The 23,909-nt window shown below is 40.9% G+C and overlaps 2 protein-coding genes across 4 annotated transcripts in view; one reads left to right on the top strand and one right to left on the bottom strand.

Moving 5' to 3' along the window:
- LOC149156870 (NAD(P)-binding Rossmann-fold superfamily protein) overlaps nucleotides 1-23,909 on the top strand; it is a 343,287-nt gene that overhangs the window by 90,326 nt on the left and 229,052 nt on the right. The window lies entirely within an intron of this gene.
- On the bottom strand, nucleotides 13,763-16,636 carry LOC149156873 (uncharacterized). Its single transcript, XM_089445333.1, has 2 exons — nucleotides 14,847-16,636; nucleotides 13,763-14,736 (listed from the first exon to the last, which is right to left on the bottom strand). Exons 1-2 carry the CDS (start codon nucleotides 16,588-16,590, stop codon nucleotides 14,141-14,143), a joined length of 2,340 nt encoding a protein of 779 aa, XP_089301459.1. The 5' UTR covers nucleotides 16,591-16,636; the 3' UTR covers nucleotides 13,763-14,140.

Genomic DNA, 23,909 nt, shown 5'->3' with positions numbered 1-23,909 from the left:
GTTCTTGGTTAGGTTTAGGTTTAATATTTGTATAGTTCGAGCTCCATAACATATTGCCGTCCGGGGTTTTCGATGCGTTCAGATTTTTTGTTTTTTATTTCATGTTGTTAGCGTAGGTTAGATTTAGATTTAAATTTTTTCTTTTTATATAGTTTTGTTCTATAGATTTTAATTTTAGATTTTAGTTTAAATTAAAGTAGATTTTAAATTCATTTTAACTTAATGTTTTAGATTTATGTTTCGATTTATGTTTAGGATTGATTTTAAGTTTAGAATTTTATAAATTTTAGATTTTTTAACATTTTCATTTTAAAAAATAAAAAATTAAAAAAAAGGGGACTTATTTAATTTTGGTTTAAGTTTAGTTTTAGTTTAATTTATTTTTTTAGAATAGATCTGAAGTTTTAAATTTTTAGACTTTTTCTTCTTCCTTTTTTATTAAAAAAAAAAATAATAATAAAAAATTGAAAAAAGATTTAAAATTTTTTGAAAAAAATAAAAATTTTGTGGGAATTTATTTTTGCAAGTCTCAGGAGCTTTCGCGTTATATGTTTTCATGCTGAGATCTAATTTTTTCAAGTCGAGATGCGAAATTCATATCTGGTTAATGGTTTATGATTCGTGATGGTTTAAAGCATTCATCTTTTAAAAAATTTTCAATTGCTGGATATCGTTTGGTCATTCTAAGATCATTGTGTGTTTAGCTGATGATAGATGATTGCTGTTCATGGTCCATGTTTCTATATCATTTAAAAGGTAATCATTTAAACGTTAACTCCACAAGGCACTGGTCTGCTAAATTAACCAAATCCATCGAGCCCTTTTATCATCGTATCTCGTGCCTCCCAACCAACTGGTCGACAGTTGGTCTCATCACCTCACAGGGTCTACCCCCCTTAGCCGCGGGAGACAGGCTTAAACGGAGGGATCGGGGATCAGAGTGACAGCCCCCGGTCCGAGCGTTGTCGTGCCAATCTGCGCGACAACACAACTCAAGCGAGGCCCTCATGGGAGGGTCTTTCCACGACTCTAAGTCTCTTTCGAAAGGCTAAGAATTTGACCTTCCCGAATGGCTTCGTGAGAATGTCTGCGACCTGCTCATCAGTCCTGATGTGTTGGAGCCTTATTGCTCACTGTTGTACCATATCTCGAATAAAGTGGTACCTGGTATCAATGTCCTTCGAGCGGTCGTGGAACACGGGATTCTTTGAAAGGTGAATCCCAGTTTGGTTGTCGCAGAAGATCACGGTGGTATCCAACACGTGCTCAAATAGCTCACTAAAGAGTTTCCTCAACCAAACAACCTCACAATAGGCCATACTAGCTACAATGTATTCGGCCTCGACGGTGCTTAGAGAACCTGATTTTTGCTTCCTGCTCATCCAAGAAATTGAAGCAGACCCCAATGAGAAGCAACATCCAGATGTGCTTTTACGATCCACTACACTGCCATCCCCGTCAACATCAATATATCCATGTAGCCTTAAATTTTCGGCAGTGTATCTCAGTCCATAGTTGATTGTGCCACAGGGATATTTCAAGGGATTCTTAGCAGCAATCCAATGTATGTGATGAGGCTCGACCATAAATTGACTCAATGTATTCACAGCGAAGCATATGTCCGGACGAGAGTTTACTAAGAACATTAGGGTCCCCACAAGTTGTCTATATTCAGAGGGGTTTGCCAATTCGGGCCCAACAACACTACCATATACCTTCTTGAAGTTGAGTTCCATTGGAGTAGACATAGACTTGCAATCCACCATCCCACATCTCTCAAGCAACTTCACAATGTATTTTCCTTGAGAAAGGAAAATCTCACCTGGCTATTGCCAGATCTCCAGGCCTAGGAAGTAGTTCATCAATCTTAGGTCCTTTATCTCGAACTCAGAAGCCAACTCCCTCTTGCATTGATAAATGAGAGGGTCTGCACTTGTCAGAAAGAGATCATCTACATAAAGTACCAAGATGGGAGGCATGTCATTTTCAACCTTGAAGTATAGTTAGGATCAACATTGCTCCTCGTACATCTTAGCTTCATAAAATAGCTATCAATCCTCTCATACCAAGCCCTAGGGGCTTGCTTCAACCAATAAAGGGCTTTCTTCAACCTGCATACATGTGTCCTTTGATCTTGTACTTCGAACCCCTGAGGTTGTTCCAAATAGACTTCCTCCTTAAGCGAGCCATGCAAGAAAGCAATCTTAATGTCCATTTGATGTAGGCTCCATCCTTGAGTGACAACAAGAGCAATAATAGATCAGATAGTGGTATATCGGGCAATCGGTGCAAATATCTTGTCATAGTCCACTCCTTCCTTTTGAGAGAAGCCTCAAGCAACGAACCTGGCCTTGTATTTCTCAACACTCCCATCTGCTCCATGTTTGATTTTGTATAGCCATTTTGAGGTGACTACGGAATTGTCCTTCGGTCTAGGCACCACATCCTAGACATCATTTTTCATGATAGATTCATATTCCTCATTCATCGCATCCTTCCAGAGTTGGTGCTTTACGGCTTCTTCGAATGTACATGGCTTAGATTGAACAATAATACTCATAGCAGCTAAGTACCCTTGATACCTGTTTGGCTTCTTACTTTCACAGAATGTCCCTCTTGGAGCAATATGTCTTTCAGCATCTTTGAGAGTATCTTTGAGCCACAAAGGTCTTTTCCTTGAGGTAGAGGGATCACTAGGAGGTGGATCAATGGGATCCATTGGGCCTTCAACATCGGGCATAGGCTTATCTGTTGGAGGTTCATCCTGTTTTTTTGTAGCATCATCATAACCCTTCCTTGGAATGGGGAGATCTTTGGTTTTCCCAAGGGCAGTGTCTTCATCGAAGGTGACATCATGGCTTACTTTCACATCTCTTTGACCAGACACATAGATTCTATATGCCTTTGAATTTTCACTATAGCCCACAAATATACCTTTCTTCCCAGATGCTTCCAACTTGTTTCTCTTCCTTTAGGCACATGGAAACACATGGGACAAGCAAAAATTCTAAAATGAGAAACATCAGGTTTCTTACTAGAGAATACCTTCTCGAGAGTCTTGAAATCCATTGCTTGATTCAGGCTCTTATTTTGAGCATACACGACAATGTTGGCAGCTTCTCCTCATAAGAACTTCGGTAGACCTTGATCATGGAGCGTGGCACGAGTGGCTTCCATGATTGTTTGATTCTTTCTTTAAACAACTCCATTTTGCTCAGGAGTGTATTGAACAATTGGCTCCCTCTTAGTGCCAGCCTATCTGCAAAAGTCATTGAATTCATTTGATTTATATTCGGTTCCATTGTCGGTCCTCAATATTTTGATCTTCTTCGCTTTTTGATTCTCCACCAAGGCTTTGAAAGAACGGAACCATTTGAATACTTCATCCTTCTTCTTCAAGAAATGGATCCATGTTTTGCGAGAGAAGTCATCCACAAAAATTTCATAGTATAAGTATCCTTCCAATGATGTTACGGGCAACATACTAGATAAGTCAGAATGGACTTATCGAACAATATCGGTAGTTTGGATTTCACTTGAAGGGAATGGTCCCCTTGTAAGTTTCCCAGTTGCACAACCTTGACAAACTCCTTAATGATTTATGTTGAACTTGGACATACCTATGACCATATTCCTTACCCCAGGTAAGGTTTTGTAATGAAGGTGGGCAAATCTCTGGTGCCATAATTTAGATTGAAGAGAAGTATCAAAAGTCAAGGCTCCTAAAGGAATTCCTTCCAATCCTAAATCCAAGTGTGAATGCATGTTTAGGGTTTCTTTGCCAAATACGTACCTTTCCATCAATGAATGCTACGTTGGAGCCTTTATCTTCCATTGCAAAAATATACACATGGTTCTTCTTCAAATCGAGCACATATAATACTTCTTGTAGATGAATGGTTTGACCTTGATTTAAGTGAAGAGTGACAATACCTATCCCTTTCATGGGGTAGGTGGCATTATCTCCAAGAATGATCTCCAAATTAGTCTTCTTTTCAATCAAATTTGAGAGGGTCTTTGTGTACCTAGTGAAGTGGCTTGAGGATCCACTTTCAATAAACCAATGATGCAAAGTATCCAGAGGAGACACAGTAGATAGAGCGGAAATAAGATAAAATTCCTTTTGTTTTTCTACAACATTACTTTCCTCATACTTGGAATTTCTTAATCTTTTGGGAGGTCGACCATTTCCATATCGAGCGGTGGGAGCATTCCTCTTTCCTTTATTGTTGAACCTATTGTTTCTTTGATTGCCATTGCCTTTGAAATTGTTGTTGTTGTTATTGTCGTCATCCCTTGGAGAATTCTTCTTGTGGGGACACTCTCTAGCATATTGGTTGAACTTGTTGCCATTGTAGCACCTTCCTTTCCTTCCTTCTTTGAATCCTTTACATGTCTCCTTGGACCAACATTATTTTTCCTCTTAGCATGAGCGGAGAAAGCAATAGGTTCATTTCCATTTGAAGGCTTGTCTCTCTCCATCATCCTCGTCTCCTCTTGAGTGCATCTCGCCAATAATTCCTTGAACCTAGGAATCCTGTCATTGTTGAGAATGGTGGTGTTAAACACGTCCCATGCTCTTGAAAGACCTCCAAGTGCAATGAGAGTGAGCTCCTTGTCAGCAATAACTTCTCTAATAGGTAGTAGGTCATTCTTGATTTGTGTTATTCTCGTAAAGTAGGATTAGATAAACTCCCCTTTATCCATCTTGATGTCCTTCAACTTGTTTTTGAGAAAGATGATTTGATTTGCACTGTTCACTTTGAACATCCCAACCAACTTATCATATATCTCCTTAAAAGTTCCCAAATCAGAAATATAGGCAACCAAATGCTTTTGAATAGAGTCAACCAAAATTTTCTTTATTTCGACCTCACCTTTTCTGTACTCCGTCTTAGCAACAACTGATGCATTTGAAGGAGGCTTCACCACTTTTCCCTGCACATAGTCCAATACTTCATGCTCCTCCAAAGTCAGGTCCAAAGTCATCTTCCATGCATGATAGTCAGATTTGTCATTGAGCTTGTCCTCAGTCTTGAAGTAAGATGAAGAAGCCATTGAAACTTGTCCAATAAATCTTTCTTGGTGATTGCTTTTCTCTCTCTTACTTGGGCTTTGTCTTCACCTGGGCTCCAATACCATATTAATTTTAGTTAACAATGGCATGTTCTATGCTTAGCACAATTACTTCAATGTACTTTAAGCAACGCAATGCCAATTTCCAAGTTAATTTCCCATAGCAATCACATTAACCATAAATCACATTGACAATAACTGTAGATAGAACATAAAATAAAATGCAGAAGACAAGCCAAGACAAGAGGACACCAGATTTGGCGGATGCCAGGGAAAAACCCCAATGTGGGGAAAACCCTTTGATCAATTCTTCTTATTATTATATCAAATGTTTAGCAAAGAGAGAGTACAAAAAGTCAAAGGAGACTTGCCAAATCAAAGTCAAAACAACCTTGTCAATTTGCAGTCAACTGCAGTCAAACTTAGCGCTAACCAGAAAGTCAAAGATGGTCAATGCAACAGTCAAACTTCTCCTTTGAAGCTCAGTCAAAAGGCAGTCAAGCTCGGCCTGTAGCAGTGGTCAAAGTCAGCCCAAAACAACGATAAAATTTGTGGTCAAACTTGGTCAACTTGAAGTCAACCCTGTGGTCAAACATGCATGTGGTTAACATAGGTCAAACAACCCATAATTTTTCGATTTATGTGCCAATCAATGTGCCGAGGTGAAACAGAGTCAAACTCTCCAAAATCGCAGTCAAACTTGGTCAAACAATCCCTGGTCAATGTTGTCAAACTTCAGTCAACTCTTGAAATTTTGGGCCTTGTACTTCAGTTTGAAATTCATCCTCCTTGCCACACCTATGAAAGAAATTGAATGCCCAATAGCTGTACGAAGCAATGAGAGAATGAGAGAGAAGAATGTGTGAGTGATGATGATGCCAAATGAGGTGAGCAGTCACTTGTATTAATACAAGTCATTGAGGGTGAAGTGACATGTCTCTCGGGCTTCATGAGCCTACATGATGATGAGGCCGACTTGAACAATTTGCATGTGTGGGAATAAATTCAAAAACATATTTCTGCTTATCCAAATTTGATGATCTTTAGGTTGATTTTGGTCCTCTCGAAAAGAGGAATTTAATGCAATCATCATCTCCATCAAATTAGCTATCCAAAGTTGAATTTGGCCCTAGTTTTCAATATTAACAGTACCTAGGGAGGAAACACCATTGCGAGTAGTCGGAGACCCATAGAGAACCCTTTGTGGTGTCCCAATTGGATTTTGGGACCACAAAGAGCTATTGTTGAGGGTTTGAGGGCCAACCCTCAAATCGTGATTTTTAGATGCTACTGCATCACACTTAGCACCTTGTAGCATTAATGCTTGGCATTTGGAGCTCACTTTATGGATGATGTCAGCCCTAGAGGCCTCATAACTCACGTCTGAGCTTTTCTTAGCATTTATGTCAAAAGCCAGTGGGTTGGCTTGTAACCCATAGATTTTATTGTGATTTTACTTGCCATTAGGGGCTTTTTGGCTAATATCAGACTTCATCATCCTCATATAAATAGAGGAGAGGAATTTCATTTATATTCATCATCAATTGTGACAAATCGACCTCTTGGAAAATTTCGGCCTTCTTGTACCTTTGGAGAGATGTGATCTATGGAGCATTTTGTGTATTGGAGCTATATTCTTGTCTTTGGAGAAGTTGACTTGTGTCGATAATTGGATTGTTCATGCATATTGTCTTGTAAGTGATTTATTATTGAAAATTTCTGATTTTATGTCTAGTGTATGGAATAAATTGATGATCTAGGTTTTCTATTGTGCCCTAATTTGTTGAATATCAATTATATGGAAGCTAGATCTTATTATTGCATGCATTACTCATTGTATGATATGTGGATGACAATCACCTTGGTGAATTCTACATTAGCTTTCCCACGTGAATTTTAGTCCCTCACAAAGGTAATAGTTAGGGTTTTGTTGCCAGGGCATCAAAACATCCTTACTTGTTTGCAAGTTTTAGCCATTTTTAAGAATCCACAGGCTCCATCAACCCTAGGACTAGGCACTGGCCATGTCTTGTTGGTGATCAAGTCAACCTTTATCCACAAATTAATTTCTCTCTCTCTTTTCAATTCGGCCCTCTTAAGGCTAAGCGGCTTGTTACCGCTCAAACTAGCAGGGGTCCTAAAGGGGGATCCTTGCAAAGCTACTACTAGGCTAAGGGCAACAAATGGAGTAATAGCCCATTGTCACCTCGGCTAAGACTCCCTACTCTTTACGGACTTTCACCGATGGGGATGGGAGGAGACCCGTTATGATGAGGATCCCTAAATGGATGGACCAATGATAGGGTGAGGGGTGATCCAAGGAGCCTATTCACAAGAGAGGCTCAAATATGTGGCTTGCTTGCTTTGAAGGCAAGGCTTAAAGATCTCAAGGAAGGGCTTAAGGGGAATTTCAAGGTTTAGGTTTAGGGTATGTATCTTATAATGGAGGTTCCTAGGCCTTCAAATTCTTGTGAAAGCTTGGATTCCCATTGATCCTTGAAGAATTACCCTTAATAGTGTATGGGATCACACAGGACCAAGTGGACCCGGGGGTAGGTCAAGGGGTTAGGGTTTGGCAACCAATGATATGCTTGACCTATTTCAGAAGGGGAAAGGGACCAAAGAAATATTTTTTACTGCAAGACAATGTGAGGGTCCCAATGAGGCTTCTAGCCTAAGGAAACCAAGGGCAAGATTCAGCGTCAAGGCTAGGGTTTGAGATATCTCAAAATCCCACCATCGGAATTTATTCAAAATTGGAGGGCACCTAGGAGACACACCAACGCAATAAGGGCCAAGAGATTGAACATTTTTGATGGGTGGTTCACAAGATAAATGATGCCCTAGGAGACCTAATGGGCTAGGCCTAGAAAGGAGAGGAAGTTGGATGAGAAATGTTTAAGATGATCACCTTTGGGTGGACTAGTACCTAATCCTTTAAGGAGAAATGGAGTTAGGTAGAGTTATGACTATGGACCTTCGAATTTTCTAGGTTAAGGATGCCTCAAAGACAACTTCGCTTGGCATTAGGGCAACAACAAAAGCAACTTCAAAGACTTTATACTTCGTTTTGTAAGATAAATGGCTTATCAAGATGAATTTCAGTAATGAAACATCCCTAGGAACATTCATTCATTATACATGGCCCATACATGAAACATTCACTATCCAGAAACAAAATCTCCACAACTTTGCATAAGAGATACAACAAATAAGCCCTAGTATAGAGAAATCCCAACAACAATGTATGTGACAAAATTAGGAAGAAAGAATAGCATTTAAAATGTACTTACATGTATTAGAATATATCCAACCATCAAAAACTTGCCATCAAGAAGCTCCAAGACATATGGAAATTATTCAAACATCAAAATTCATTCCATGCTCCAAAAATTCATCCTCCAAGAAGGATAGTGAAAATATCTAAAGAGATACAAGTTCCAAATCCAAGTGATGATGCTAAAATGAGTCCTCATCACTTCTATTTATACACTTCTAATGAGTTCGATTTAGCTACTTGGGCCTACATTAGCCCCTAAAATAAAATAATGTGCAAAACAACTAACTTTTGGTGACAAGACCGCCAAACTAGCTCATAAACAAAAGAATATGCCTCTCAAGAGGTCGAATAATCAATAGTACATGTCGTTGGGCCTTCTAAGAAGCTTGATGAAGTCCATAAGTGCCATAATGATGAATGAGACTCCCATAAGTAGTGGAGAAGGGGTTGGCCCCTTCTTCTCCAATTAATAAACTTGTGGTGCTCCCAATGGGTGTGAGGGCACACAAGTAACCTCATGGGTCTCCAAGTAGGTTGAAGATACCTGTAGACCATCTGTAAGGGCTCAGATGATGGTGTAAGTGATGCCACATCAACATACAAGTCTTGGGTCATCTGCCAAGTGTATGGTAGAACTGTAGGACAGTCTAGGCATGGTGAACTAGGTGCATCTTCCTCGTCCAATAGGTGAATCTCGAGCAATCTCTTAACATCTCTGTGGATCCATGGAGTGTTGTCTCCTGCTGTGGAGGCCCATGGTTCTCAACACACAGCCTACATGTGCCAATGTAGCCTTCTAGAGGGTTAAGACCCTGTATAGGGAGACCAAACCCAAAATGGGGGACCATTTGCAATCCTGCATAAGATCCAATGTGTCCCTTAGCCTTCCAGTACAACAATTCATCAAAGGAAATCAAGTTAAAGAGCTTACAAACCATGGACAATAGGTGGGCACTTCATAATGGCATGCCCTTCTATAATGGGCTTTGGCATGTGCTAATGTCTCCAAGCTCCAAATGGGGTTAACAAAGTACCCTATTAGGTGGTTTCTACCTTTAAAGGGGATAGTATGTCCAAGGTACATCCTTCAAAGGGTGGTGGCATGTGATAAAGATATGAATGGAGTAGGGAATTAAAGGGGGAGCCCTGGGCCACATGCTGGGTTACAAGGGTAGCTAGTAAAAGGGAAGCCCACACTTGGGTATATAATGTATAGAAGGGAGAAATCGTGGTACATGAGGTACCCCAACCTTGATTTTTCTACCCTTCTTTATATGCGTTTTTCCTTTTATGATTTTTTGTTTGATTAATTGCTCGGGGATCAAGGGATAAGAGTATGATGTGCAAGGTATAACAGTGGATACCCCCTTTAAGGTAGGGTGGTTCATTGCCCACTAGGGGTTGGGACAATCATGGGTTCCTGAATGATAAAGGAGGCTCATCTAGGGCCTATAGGAACCAGGGTGATGGCCATGATAATGGGGTAGAGCTCATGTATTGGTTTTTGCCCACGTGCTAAATGTGTTTGTCCCAACCATCTTTTGCATTTTGTGGTACATTTTCCTGTTGAATGTGGCCAATTATTCTTTTACTTTTCTTTTCAGCTGCATCAATCTTTGGGGCATCATTCCACACCCGACCCTAAGTGCGGGCAAGGGGAGGGGGAGGCTAACCCTATGTGGACCCAGGTGGGAGAAATGATGAATGGGGTTATAATGAGTGGAAGGGGAGTGATATATGTGGATGAGGGAGCGGGACCACGCAACCAAAATCAGGGTTTCCCATGTAGTACCATCCCTAAAGCCCAAAGGTCAGTAAAAGAGATCCCATGGGACTAGGGTCCAAGGTTAACATCCAAAAGAGGTCTAGGGGACAAGAGCACAAACCTAGCCCACTCTTTCCGCCGAATCCCCCCATTAATCCATGCCCAGAAGTATCCATGATAAGCAAACTACAATACTCAATTACCAAATGACAAGGCATACCTTTAGGTTCGGGAGGCCCACCTTCAAACATACGATTATGATAGATGGGTGAGGGGCCACATGGCTGGCTCAGGTGGCAGAGAAGTGGCACAACGAGCTAGTTGGTGGCTGCAAGGGGCTACTGGCTGCCAGCTGAGGACCATCTCAGATTTTTTTTTTTTCTCCTAGGGATATCACCCACAAAATGGTGGGTAACATCTCGCTCCAACTGGGACGTGATCTCTTGAAAAAGTGGACGAAGCTACTCGAACGGGAGGTCACAAGAACTCCAACAATCTCTTGGTTATTGTAGACTTGTGACCTGCACATATAATAGATGAAAAACATGGGGCAGCATGCTTGCGCGATGTCTAATGATCGCACATTTTTAGATTAGACCCATAAAATCGACTCATAGAAGTAAACTTTCAAATGCAGTTTTTAAATCTAAATGCAGCTAATCGATCATGAGAAATATCATATGCTGTTATTTCTAATGCAAAAATCAATATGCAATGCATCCTAATTTAACATGCATAGGATACAATATCAAGTGCCCTCGGGAAAATACTCCATTAGGAGTTGCCCATTCACGGGAAGGGGAACAAATTCTCCTTCAAGGGTCTCTAAATGGTATGAATTTTTTCCCGCCATGTCAACTATCCTGAATGGGCCTACCCATAGGTTTTCCCACTTCTTGTGCATACTAGGTTTCTCCCTTCTTTTGTCCCATAAGAGCACAACATCACCATGTTTAAATGTCTTGTTTTTCATGTGTTTGTCGAAAGTAGCTTTCATTTTATCATGGCTACGGGCAAGCTGGTCAAGGGCTTTCCTTCTATTTTCATTGCTTTCAATGATTTGATCAATACAAGATTGTATAACATCTTGTTGATCGGGGAAAGCTTTTAGACACTCAAGGGTGGGCAATTGGAGTTGCATGGGTAGCTTGGATTTAGACTCGTATACTAGTTGGAATGGGTTGAATCTAGTAGATGCTTTCACTATTGCTCGATCAGCCCAGAGGGTTTATTTGATGTTTCTGTCCCAATCCCTCTGATGATTTTTATGAGGTTTTTGTTGCTTGATTCGGCTTGGCCATTCCCCTGAGGATAGTAGTTAGATGAATGTGACAATATTATACCATATTTGTTACACAGGGATGTGAGGGCCATGGAGTCAAAAGCTTTTGCATTGTCGGTCACGATTTTGGTAGGAACGCCGAATCTGGTAATAATTTTGTCCTCGAGGAAATCCATAACCACTTGGTCAGTTGCTTTCTTGGTTGGTATGGCTTCAACCCATTTAGTGAAATAGTCAGTTGCCGTGAGAATCCACTTATACCCATGGCTTGAGTTATCTTTGAATTCACTAATAAAATCCAAACCCCATTGTTGGAAAGGGGCATCCACCACCACATTTTCTAAGGGCATGGCAGCTAGATGTTGTTTTCCAGCGAAGAATTGACATGGTTGGCATTGTTTCACAAAATTCAAGGTATCATAGAAGATGGTGGGCCAATAGTAACCAACCCTCAAAATTTTGTGAGCGGTGGTTTGGGCAGCATAATGTCCCCCACAAAACCCAACATGGAACTCCTTCATCAGTTTTTCAGACTCTTCCCTACTAACACATCTGAGGATTACCCCGTCAGGACTCATCCATCCAAGTCCATCTTGGGTAAGGCAGAACTTAGATGCTTTTAATCTCAGGGCTCTCCTCTTGTGGTCAAGTAGGTGAGGAGGGGCAAACAAGTTGCGTAAGTAATAAATAATATCCTTATACCATTCATCCTCTTCAAGCTCGATAGTAGTGGCACATAGTTGCTCTTCCTCTCCTTCCCTAATGGCCTCATTGTTGCTTTCAATCAACATTTCAGCAAGACCTTGCCCCTTGATGACTTTCTTTGGACGGATGTCGAGGTCATATTCTTGGATTTTAGATACCCATTTTCCCTTGGATCCAAGGCATAATCACGAACCTAGGAGCATCTCATCTATTGAGGAATTCTTTGATGGCTTTCTTAGACATTTTCAAGTATGCCCTGCACTAAACATTCAAGAGGAAGCCTTCATTAAGCATCATGATGACCTTGGGAATCTAGATGATGAGCAGGAAGGAGGGTCCTCCTTGGGTCCACATGACAAAAAGGTGATGAAGATAATTTTCAAAACACGTGTGATAGGGAGGATGAGTCTATGGAAAGTGAAGTTGAGGTTAACCCTACCTTTTCCAAGGATACTATTTCTGATAATCCACTCTTTGAAGACCTTGGAGAAGGTGATCTCGTAACCCCTTCAAACATTGATATCAATGATTACTTACATATTGAAGAAGGGAAATGGGAGGTTCATGGGAATCGTTTTGACAAGGTCCCTATCTATGACACCGATGATGCAGTTACCCATAGAACCCTTGTCTTTTCTCATGACCCTGGGGATGTGGTTAGGTCTCATATGGACCCTTTTCTCAACCTTCCTTACACTATCACTAATAATGAGGAATCCTCCCTCTATCCTAAGTGTGATCATCGTGGGAAACCTGCTTGTTGCATCTCTCCATGTCATCATTTCCCCTTCCTTCTGATCATGACCTTGTGGTGGCCACGAAGCTACGAAGCTCGATATAAATGATAGGGACCATGATGAAGATATGCCTGAGTTTGCCATTCATCGAAGATTTATGAGCTTGATTGTTGATATCTTTATCGTTTGGTTGAAGGAGAGAATCCTATGGAATAAACTACATCCCTTTATTCCCTTTTCGACCATGATCCCCCATGTGTGGTCATTTTATTTTCCCACCTCCTGCCCTTGTGACCTCTCATATGGCCATTCTTGCCCACACCTTTGGACTTATTGCATAGTTATTATATAGGCAAGAATTTTTATATTCTTCTAATGATATGTTGGTTGCATTGGTTGTATGATTACACTTAGCATTTGCTTAATGTAATATGCATGTTAGCGTAGGATGCATTACATGTTGATTTTCGTATTAGAACTAATATCATATTATTTTATCATGCTAGATTAGATGCATTGCGTTTAGAATTAAATTTAATTGCTCGTTGATTTTATGGCCTAACAAAAACACGAGCGATCAAGAGATGCCATAAAAACATGCTGCCCCGTGTGCTTAGTCTTTGATATGCAGATAACAGGTCTACAGTCCCAAGAGATGCTGGTGTTCTCATGACCTCCCCATTCGAGTACGTTTGTGCACTCTATTGAGAGATCATGTCCCAGTTGGAGCCAAATGTTACCCACCACCAGTGGGTCACACCCATAGGAGAAATTTTTCTCCTAGATTGTCTTCAGCCAGTAGCCAACAATTCCTTGATGCCATCAAATAGCTTGATGTGCCACCATCTCCACCTCTTGAGCCAACCATTATGTGCCCTCAGCCATTTTGTTATGATTGTATGTTTGAAGCAGTGTTTTTAAAACCGGAACCGGTGACCGAACCGGTCCACCTAGCTAACCGGTTTACCGACCGGAACCGGTCTAACCGGGACTGGTTTGGTCTAAACGAACCGGTTTTTAAAAAATACATTAAATAATTAATTTTTAATGAAACAAAACTATTTTTAAGATGTAAAACCATGATTCCAAGCCAATAGAGACAAAATATGCAAAGTTTGCTCATTTATATACCATGCAAAGGTGAATATATCAAAATGGCACCGAGTGCAATACATATCATCGACAAAATAGCAAAATACATAAGAAATGAGGCTCTAAATGGCCTATAAAGTCCAAAAACAATGCTGCAAGCTATGAGGCCATTGGCCTACTACAAGTCTACAGTGTACACATGATCAATCATCAAGTCCATCACCACTACTAGACACAGGATCATCATCAGGAGCTACATAGACATCATCTGGTTCAGAGTCTGAGGATGCCTCTGCCTCATCTGCAACATCAGTATCAATGCCACCAATGACAATAGAAGTGGACCTAGTGGAAGCACGAGTTTGTCGACCTGCACGACTAGTGCCTTCCATTGGTTCCTTGCCTTTCCTTGATGCCGCTACTGATCCTGGTTCTGATGCCGCCACATAATCTGCGTCATCCTCCGCTAAAGCCATGTCGATATCAAAATCAGCCTCAAACACAGGATCTTCAGTCTCCTCCACCCATTCTGATGTTGGATCAATATCGTCCAACACAATGGGATCTAGATCAGGTGATTTGCTCATCATTTGGTTCCTCCTCAGTCGAAGGTTGTATTGCACAAAAACAAGATCATTTAACCGTTTTTGTTCCAAACGGTTTCTCTTCTTCGTGTGTATGCGCTCAAAAACAGACCAATTGCGCTCACAACCTGAAGCACTGCAAGTTTGACTGAGGACTCTAATTGCAAACCTTTGCAATTGAGGACACTGGCCACCAAATGACTCCCACCAATGTGCTGCAAAGAAAAAGACAATAATTAGTAACTTAGTTTATAATTTGAATTGTAAAGAACGTAAACAATTTTAACTTGAAATGAAAAACAAAATGGAAATTGGAATTGCTTACCTGGTTGGTCCACATCTCTTGCCATCTTTGCCAAGTTTTTGCCAAAAGTACCACTTGCTTGATTGAAAATAGTAAGCTGTCTATGTATATCCAACTGGTCTACATGGTTAGGGACCATGCGCTCCAAGCAATCAATCAATCCAGCTCTGACCTCCCCATCATGCTGATCTCCTAGCCGATTTTTATAGTGATACCTTGGGTTCAAAAAATACCCGGCTGCATGTATAGGACGATGGAGTTGATTGTTCCATCTGTTATCAATGATCTCCCATATACGGCCATATTTAGCTAACCTGTCATTGTAAGCTGCCCGTATCTGCTCCTTTGCCTGATCCATAGCTTCATAAATGTAGCCCATGGCCAATCTTTCCCCATCCACCAACCTTAGCACCTTAACAAGGGGCTCGGTAATTTTCACAAGCTCTACAGACCTTTTCCAAAAATAAGTGTCTAACACTTTCTTTTTGGTGTCTTTTCCATCTGGTCTACGAGCCCACCGAGATTCAGACCATTCATCAGAGGAAAACATTTTCTGCAAGTTTCTATGTTGACCATTGAGACATTGCAACGTGAGGAAGTGAGTTGCAAATCTCGTAATTGCAGGCCTAACAAGCTCTTTGCCTCCAGTGTGTTTCCTCATTAGGCTCAATACCCATGAGTGGTTGTAAATGTATTTTGTAATGAACTTGGCATGCTCTACAGTGTTTTTTACCCACTCCACCTTGCCTATATCCTCAAGCATGAGGTCTATGCAATGTGCAGCACATGGAGTCCAAAATATGGTCTTATATTTGGCCTCAAGCATCTTTCCAGCAAGAACATAGTTTGAGGCATTATCAGTGATGACCTGCACAACATGCTGCTCCCCAACTTCCTGAATAATGTTATCCAAAAGCTCAAATAGAAGGCTTGCATCCTTTACCCTATCAGATGCATCAACTGATTTCAAAAACATGGTTCCTTGAGGGCAAGAAACAAGGAAATTAATGATAGTGCGGTTCTTTCCATCGGTCCATCCATCTGACATAATGGAACAACCTGTTTTGACCCATGACTCTCTAAACTCAGTCAAATACTCATCAATGGAAGATATCTCTTTTTGCAAAAGAGCTCCCCTCAAGTCATGCATACTAGGGCCTTTGAAGCCCTTTCCTGCAGCTATAACAGAGTCCCACATAGCTTGGTAATAAGGTGAGCGAGCAGCATTAAATGGGATATCTGAATCATACCACCATCTAGCAATGTATTGGTGAGAAGTTTCTTTGCATTGTTTTTTCCAATGCTGATCCAAAGTGGGTTGAGAACTTGGCTGGGAGGAAGTGGGATTAGATTTAGAAGAAGCAATGGTGGCAGAAGATGAGAAATAACTTTGGATGTTTGGTCTCTTTGGTCCTTTTGATGGTTGGCCAACTCCAACAGAAGGATGAACATAGTGAAAGGGGTCATTGGTGGAAGGGATAGAAGTGGAGTCTTGAATCTCATAATCATCATACCCACTCTGTTTCATAAGATTCATGGTTTCCATTAATTCCCTCTTCCTTGCAATTTCATCTTGGATGGCCTTCTCCCTAGCCTTATCCTCATAAAATTTTTCAAGCTTGGCAATGTATTCTGCCCTAATAGGACCTAACAGTTCTTTTGGTGCATCACATGGCTTTACTTGGCCTCTTACCCCAGCCAAGTGTTGTTTCAACCTAAGAATACCCCCACCTCCAATAGATTTATGGCATAATTTGCATATCATTTTTCCCTCAATTACATCACAATGAGCCCATGCACTGTCCTTTCCTTTTGGAGCCATGTTTACTTGAAATAATAACAATTTGCAAATAAATCTGCCATTTAAAAAAAAAATTGCAGCTAAGGAACATGGAAAACCAATGATAAATGTAGGAAAAAAAATGCACATGCAAGCTACAAAATTTGATAGCATAGAGCTAGAGAGTTCATAGGCTTAGCATAGATGATAGATCATTGAAGTGAGAAGTTTATAGCACAAAAAAAATAATTCATGGACAGCAGACCCAAATGAGGAATTATCAAGTGCAAATCCTTACCTGGAAATGCAAAGTAGCTCCCTTAGCCTCCTCTTGATGATGGCAACTCCACTGACAGCTACACACTATCTCCAAAATAGCTCCAACTCCAACTCCAAGATGACTACTTCAGCAAAAACTCCACACTCTCCAAGCTCACAAACAAACTCACAAACACTCACAAACACTCCAAATCAGTTGTGTGAGACAAATGAGAGTGAGAGGGGTGTCTTATAGCAAGTGTGAGGGTGTTTTTGGAGGGAAAATCCCTTTCCCTCACCCCCAAAACCCCTAAACCGCCCTCAGTTCCAAAAAACCGCTGCGCTTTTTGCTTGACCGGCGGCCTGTCCATAAACCGGCCGGTTTAGGACGGAACCGGCCGGTTAGCAATAAACCGGCCGGTTCCACCCTAAACCGGCCGGTTTTTACCGGTTAGGGCAATTTTCCGGGCAAAGGGTGCTGTAAACCGGGTTTTTTCACCGGTTCTGACCGGTGAGCCTCCCAACCGGCCGGTTAGGCCGGTAACCGGTTGGACCGGAACGGTTTTTAAAACTATGGTTTGAAGGTGGGCCTTCCAACCCCAAAAGTATGGCTTTCTTTATGTAATTGGGTATTTTTGCTTGCTTATCATGGACACATTTGAACATGGATTAGTGGGGGGCATTTGGCGGAAAGAAATGGGCTTGGTTTGTACTCTTGTCCCCTTGTCCGATTTGGTGGTTAGTCTTGTATCCTAGTCCCGTGGGATCTCCTTTATTGGCTACTAGCTTTAGGAGTGGCACTACATGGGAAACCCCGATTTTGGTTGTGTGGTCCCACTTCCCAGCACCACATACATCACTCCCCTTTGCTCATTATAACCCCTTTTCACATATTTTCCATCAACGTCCACATTTGCTCATTGGTTCCACAATGGGTTAGCCTTCCCCTCCCCTTGTCCACACTTTGGGTCGGGCCTGGAACAATGCTCGAAGGTTGATGCAACGAAAAAGAAAGTTAAAAGCATAATTTGGCCACTTACAATGGGAAATGTACCTTAAAATGCAAAAGATGTCCAGGACATACAAATTTAGCACGTGGGAAAAAGCCAAGTGTGAGCTCTACCCTTCATCATTATGGCCATCACCCTAGTTCTTAGGGCTCCTTATGTGAGTCCCCTGCATCATTAAGGAATCCATGATTGTCCCAATCCCTGGTGGGTGATGAACTGCCCAACCTTAAGGGGGTATCTACTGCTATATCATTCACATCATGCTCTCATTCCCTGGAGCCCTGAGCAGTTAAATAAAAGAAAAATATAAAAAAAGAAAAAGGCATATGAAGAAGGGTGGAAAAACAAAGGCTGGGGTAACTCATGTATCACGATTGCTCCCTCCTACACCCAAGTGCGGGCTTCCCTCGTTATAGCTACCCTTGTACCATGACATGTGGCTTGGAGCTTTCCTTGTTACCCCACTCCATTCCATCATTATTTCATGTGACACCTACCATCTAATGAATGTATCATGGACTTGTCACTCCCTTAGAGGTTGAAACCACCTAATAGGGTCCTTGATTAACCTCCCTCTTGATCTTGGAGACACTTGTACGTTCTAAAGCCAATTATGGAAGGGCATGCCACTATGAAGTGCCCACTTGGTTCCATGATTTGTAAGCTCATTTGTTCAATTGCACCACTGAATTGTTGTATTAGAAGGTGAGTATACACATTGGATCTTATACAGGATTGCAAGTGGGTCTTCATCTTGGGGTTTGGCTTCCCTATACGGGATCCAAGCCCTCCAAAGGGTCATGATGGCACTTGTAGGGTGAGCGTTGAGAACCATGGGCCTCCACCACAACAGAGAATAGATAACCACACCATGGGATCCTTTAGCACCACTTATTGCTTGCTCATGTCCTAGTTATTCGATGATGATGATGCACTTGGACTACATTTCCCAACCGACTACACACTTGGCAATTGATCCAAGGCCTAGATGGGGTTCTATCTCACCTAGGGTGACAAGGGAGGGCTTGCATCATTGTAACAACCCTTATAGATGGAGCACATGCTTGTTCGATTCAGTTGGAGACCCATGAGGCCATTCTTTATACCCCCACAGCCACTTGGGAGCACCATAGGTTACTTGGTTGGAGATCAAGTGGCCACCCCCATTATCATTGTTATTGGAGCCCTCTTATTCATTATGGCACATGAGGGATTTGATTTGGCCTTCCAACGACCGTATTAGCTATTGTTCTATCATTTTGACCCTCTTGAGAGGCTTATTATTCATCTTTTGGAGCTATTTGGTGGGCTTGTCACCAATTAGGGTGTTATCTTGCACATTAGAATCATTTTTAGGGGTTTGTTAGGCTAATTAGACTAATTTGAATTGTTAGAGGCTCATATAAATAAAAGTGAGGTCTCATTTGTAACCCATCATCACTTGGATTTGGGATATCTCTCTGTAAAGAATTCAGACTTGCTACTGTGGAATGATTTTGGATGAATAAATGCATTTTGATGTGGAATGATTTCACTATTTCTCTTGGAGCTTCTTGTTGGCAAGATTTTGGATGGATATATTCTTCTTTGTTTTGTAAGTGCAATATAATGCTATATTTTTGTTTTCATAAATATCTAATGCATGGAATTATTTTCTTATGGTGAAATAACGTGCCCTAATTAATTTGAATTGGTGGAATCATTGAAGCTATTGGAGATTTTTGAAGAATGAATGAATGTTCCTAGGGGATAATTTGCATCCTTGAAACTCCATAATAATTGCCATCGAAGTGTAAAAGTCTAAAGTTGCTGTGTAGCTGCATCCCTAGATAGTGAAGTTGCTTCTTTAGGCCTCCTTGAAGAGCGAAGTTCCCAAATCTTGATCATTTTGACTCCAATCTTCCCAATAGCTAGGCACTAGTCCTAGATCATTGGTGATCACATTAACTCAATGAAATATCATTCTTTCACCTCTTTTCTTCCTTTTTTCCGTCCCTCTAAGGATAAGGAAATTTTTTAGGGCTTGGTGCGAACGTCGAATATTTAGGGAGGCGGAATTTCGGGATTCTATCCAAACAAATTTCTTCATTTGTGTGTCCTCTAGGCATCCTCCAATTTTGAACGAATTCTGATGGTGGAATTTCAAATAAATTGATGCCCTAGCTATCACACCAAGTGGGAACCCTTGAAGCTGCTTTGACTTGGGGATTTCTTGAAGGTTTGCAGGTTATAGATTATCATTCAAAACCTTTTCTCTTATCTATCTTGACCTTGGATGAGCCTTTATATCAACATATCTCTCAACCCTAGGTCTCGTATTGTATGTCTCTCGAGGTGTTTTTCGTGGAAAGCCATTCTAGCTTCTCCCAAAGATCACATCTCAATTGAGCCTTTCCATTGATTGTCTCACTTCAAACTCTAGTATAGACACACCAATCAAAAGTGAGGGTTATTGGGACTCCTCCCTTCGGTGAAAGTATGAGAAGAGAAGGGGACATAGGCTATGGTGACAATCAACCTTTGTCCCATTTGTTGCTATGCCCTAGTAGTTGTCCTTTTAGGTTCCCTTTAGGACCCCTGCTAGTTTGTGTGGTAACAAGTACCATCAGGCTACAACTTTGGTATCAATCCAACTAGATATAGATACCAATGTTGTTAAAAGCGCGAGCGGGATTAAATCGGCGTGGGGAACAAAGCGGAAAAAATCGGAAAAATCGGGAAAAAAGCGGAAAAAAGCGGGAAAAAAGCGTTTGGCACAAAAATATTCATTTTTTTTTCATTTTTTTTCAATTTTTTTAATATCTAAACCATCTACAACATAAAATAAATACATTGACACATAAATATGATAAAAAAACTAATATATAAGATGTTTAATATCATTTCTAGTGCTAAAATCACACATAACATTGAATCATGTCCTGAATAGTAAGTCCTGACTCCTGAGGACTTGAGTCCTCAAAATATCAACAAAAAATATGATAATGTATCTCATCATGTCATAATGTCATATACAATAAAATTAAAGTCTAATCCTATTGATTTCCTCTGCCCCTCTTGCGAGAAAATGTCACTGCTTTCCCTTTCCCTCTAGATGTAGATGTTGGTGCCTGTGCTGGTGGGAATGGCAGTGGAGTCTGACGTGCTCTAGAAGCTGAAGAAGTAGAAGTAGCAGCTACAGGAGGTAGACGGAGACCACGTCCTCTACTGGTGGTAGTGGTAGCCCGGGTAGGCGGTGTCACCTCCTCCTCCTGCTCCTCCTCCTCCTCCTCCACCTGCTCCTCCTCCTGCTCCTGCTCCTGCTCCTCCTGCTCCTCCTCCTGCTCCTCCCCCTCCTCCTCCCCCTCATCCTGCACTAACCAATCATCAATGGGATCCATGAGAGGCCTCTCGGTCTCAACCCTCTATTCAGCAGTGGTGTCAATCCCATCCAATGAGATGGCATCCATATCAGGTGTCCTCTCTAGTTGCCTCACCCACAATCGAAGATTGTAGTAGACATAGAACATGTCATTAAGTCTATGGGACTCCAACCTGTACAAAGTTCATGAAATAATAATTAATAATTAATATTATAAAAAAAATATTGTTTAATGAATTCAAAAATTTATTTGGAAATTTGCAATATTTTAAATGTTTAAGTGTTAACCTATTACGCTTCTTGTTGTGTATTTTTTCAAATACACTCCAATTGCGCTCACATCCTGAGGAGTTGCATGTTTGGCTGAGGATGCGTATGACAAGCTTTTGCAAAAGGGGTACTCTGCCACCATACATCTTCCACCATGCGTCTACAACAAAATTACAAATAAAATTTTAAATAAACATAAGAAAAAAATGGAATTTGAAGAGAATGAAATTTGAAACAAAGTTACAAAGTACAAACTAAAAAATACCTGGCATTTTAATCGTCCTATCAATGATAGCCATCTCAAAGCCAAATGTGCCACCTGCCATCTTATATGTCTCAATTTATTTAGAGATCTCCATACGTTGTTCTGGAGATCGCACCATCTTCTGGACACAGGATAAGAATCCATCCATGATCTCAGCATCAAAATCAAACCCACATGCATAAGAAAATGCAGGGTTCAGGAAAAGCCCAGCAACATGAATGGGACGATGGAGTGTGTTGTTCCATCGCTCATCAATCACTTCCCATAGAAGGAGTTGTTTCTGAAACCCATCATCTCCCTTATCATCATAGTAGGACCGAATGGCTTCTTTGGCCCTGTCCATGGCTTCATACAAATAGCCCATTGCGGGCTTCTCACCATCAACCAACCGAAGAACCTTTACCAAAGGTTCAGTAACGACGCACACCTCCTGCACTCCCGCCCAGAAATCTTCCTGGTATGAAACTAGTCTGCACACGGCCTCTCCTTCTGGTTTGCAGCTCATTGACGAAGCACGCCACTCCTCTGAAAGAAACATTCTCTTCAAATCCCACATAGAATTCAAGAGGGATTGAAGAGATATGAAACTCGTCGCAAACCGTGTAATGGCGGGGTGCACCAACTCTTTGTTGTTGGTGCATTTTCTCATCAAGCTAAGAACAGATGTATGATTGTAAATAAATTTTGTGATGCTTTTTGATGAGTCAACAATATCTTTGACAAAGGGAATTTTCCCTATGTCCTCTAACATCAAATCAATACAATGGGCAGCACAAGGTGTCCAAAATAAAGTAGGATGCCTGTCCATAAGCATTCTACCAGCAGCAACATAATTTGCAGCATTGTCCGTTATGACTTGGACAACATTTTCTGCACCCACCTCCAAAATAAACACATCCAGCAAATCACATAAAGTTCTTGCATCTTTGATTTGATGAGTTGCATCAATAGATTTGATAAACATAGTTCCCTTGGGACAACTAACCAAGAAGTTTATAAGGGTTCTCCCCTTTTGGTCAGTCCAACCATCTGACATAACAATGCATCCTGTTTGTGCCCATGATGCCCTAAAATCCTCCAATCTTTGGGTGCAGTCACGCTTTTCATCTTGAAGAATCCGGCCTCTGAAATCATGATAAGAAGGGATTTTGTACCCCGGGCCAACACTGGCAATAGCATCAACAGCAGGTTGGAAATCAACCTATCACTCCAGAGGAGAAATTTTGCCATCAACCTATCAGCTTGTTCTTTTTCAGTTCTTTTTAGCATTGAACCGATAGTTGGTTGTGAACCAGGTGTGGTTCGAGGAACAAAAAATGATGATGCAGCTACCGGATTGACTGACGCTGCAGTAGAACCAGTGCCACTTGGCCCACTTCCTTCAGCTGACCTTTTTAGTTGCCTTTTGAGTTCTTCTTTGGCCTCTCTAGCGTGCTCTAATTCTCCCAATGCTCTCATGGCTCTTTGGATAAGTTCAGGATTTGTATTTATACAGTGCCCCACATCATGTCCAGGGATTTGTGCAAGGTGATACTTCAACCTGTACACCCCCCCGCGTATCTCCTTTCCACACAACTTGCGATACAAGTTTTGTCTATCATTCGGAGTTTTAGGTTCACCATATTCCCAGAAAGGATCCAATTTCCTTGGCATGTTTGTTTTTGATTTTTGAATTTGCAAACCTATGGAAAAATAAGGATTAGGAAATAGGAATTTAGGATTACAAATTACAATTTAGCATTTACAAAATTACAAGATACAAATTTCCAAAATCCAAAGTTCCAAACCCAAGTTACCCAACCAAATGGCAAATGCCAAAAAACAATGAAAAAACATAAACAATGTTTAAAAAAAATGAAAAAAAAAAAAAAAATTGGTTCCCATAGTCATACCAAGTTACCCATCCCAAATCAATGAAAAATTACAAAAAATTCTTTAAAAACAATGAAAACAAAAGGAAAATGGTGCCCATATGAAGTTTCCCAACCAAAAACAATGAAAAACAAAGTTTTTAAACAAGGAAAACAAAAAAAATTTAATCTACATACCGTTTTTATGGACAAATTGGTGATCTCCTCTTGAAATTCTCCTACAAGCACTTGGATTCGCTCCCAAACCCTTCAGCTCCTCTCCTCAACGC

Source organism: Pinus tabuliformis, chromosome 9, assembly GCF_031772625.1.
Source record: "Pinus tabuliformis cultivar Carrire ecotype Pingquan chromosome 9, CPIR1, whole genome shotgun sequence".
In the NCBI taxonomy this organism is placed as follows: domain Eukaryota; kingdom Viridiplantae; phylum Streptophyta; class Pinopsida; order Pinales; family Pinaceae; genus Pinus; species Pinus tabuliformis.
This window is presented reverse-complemented; position numbering and strand designations above follow the sequence as displayed.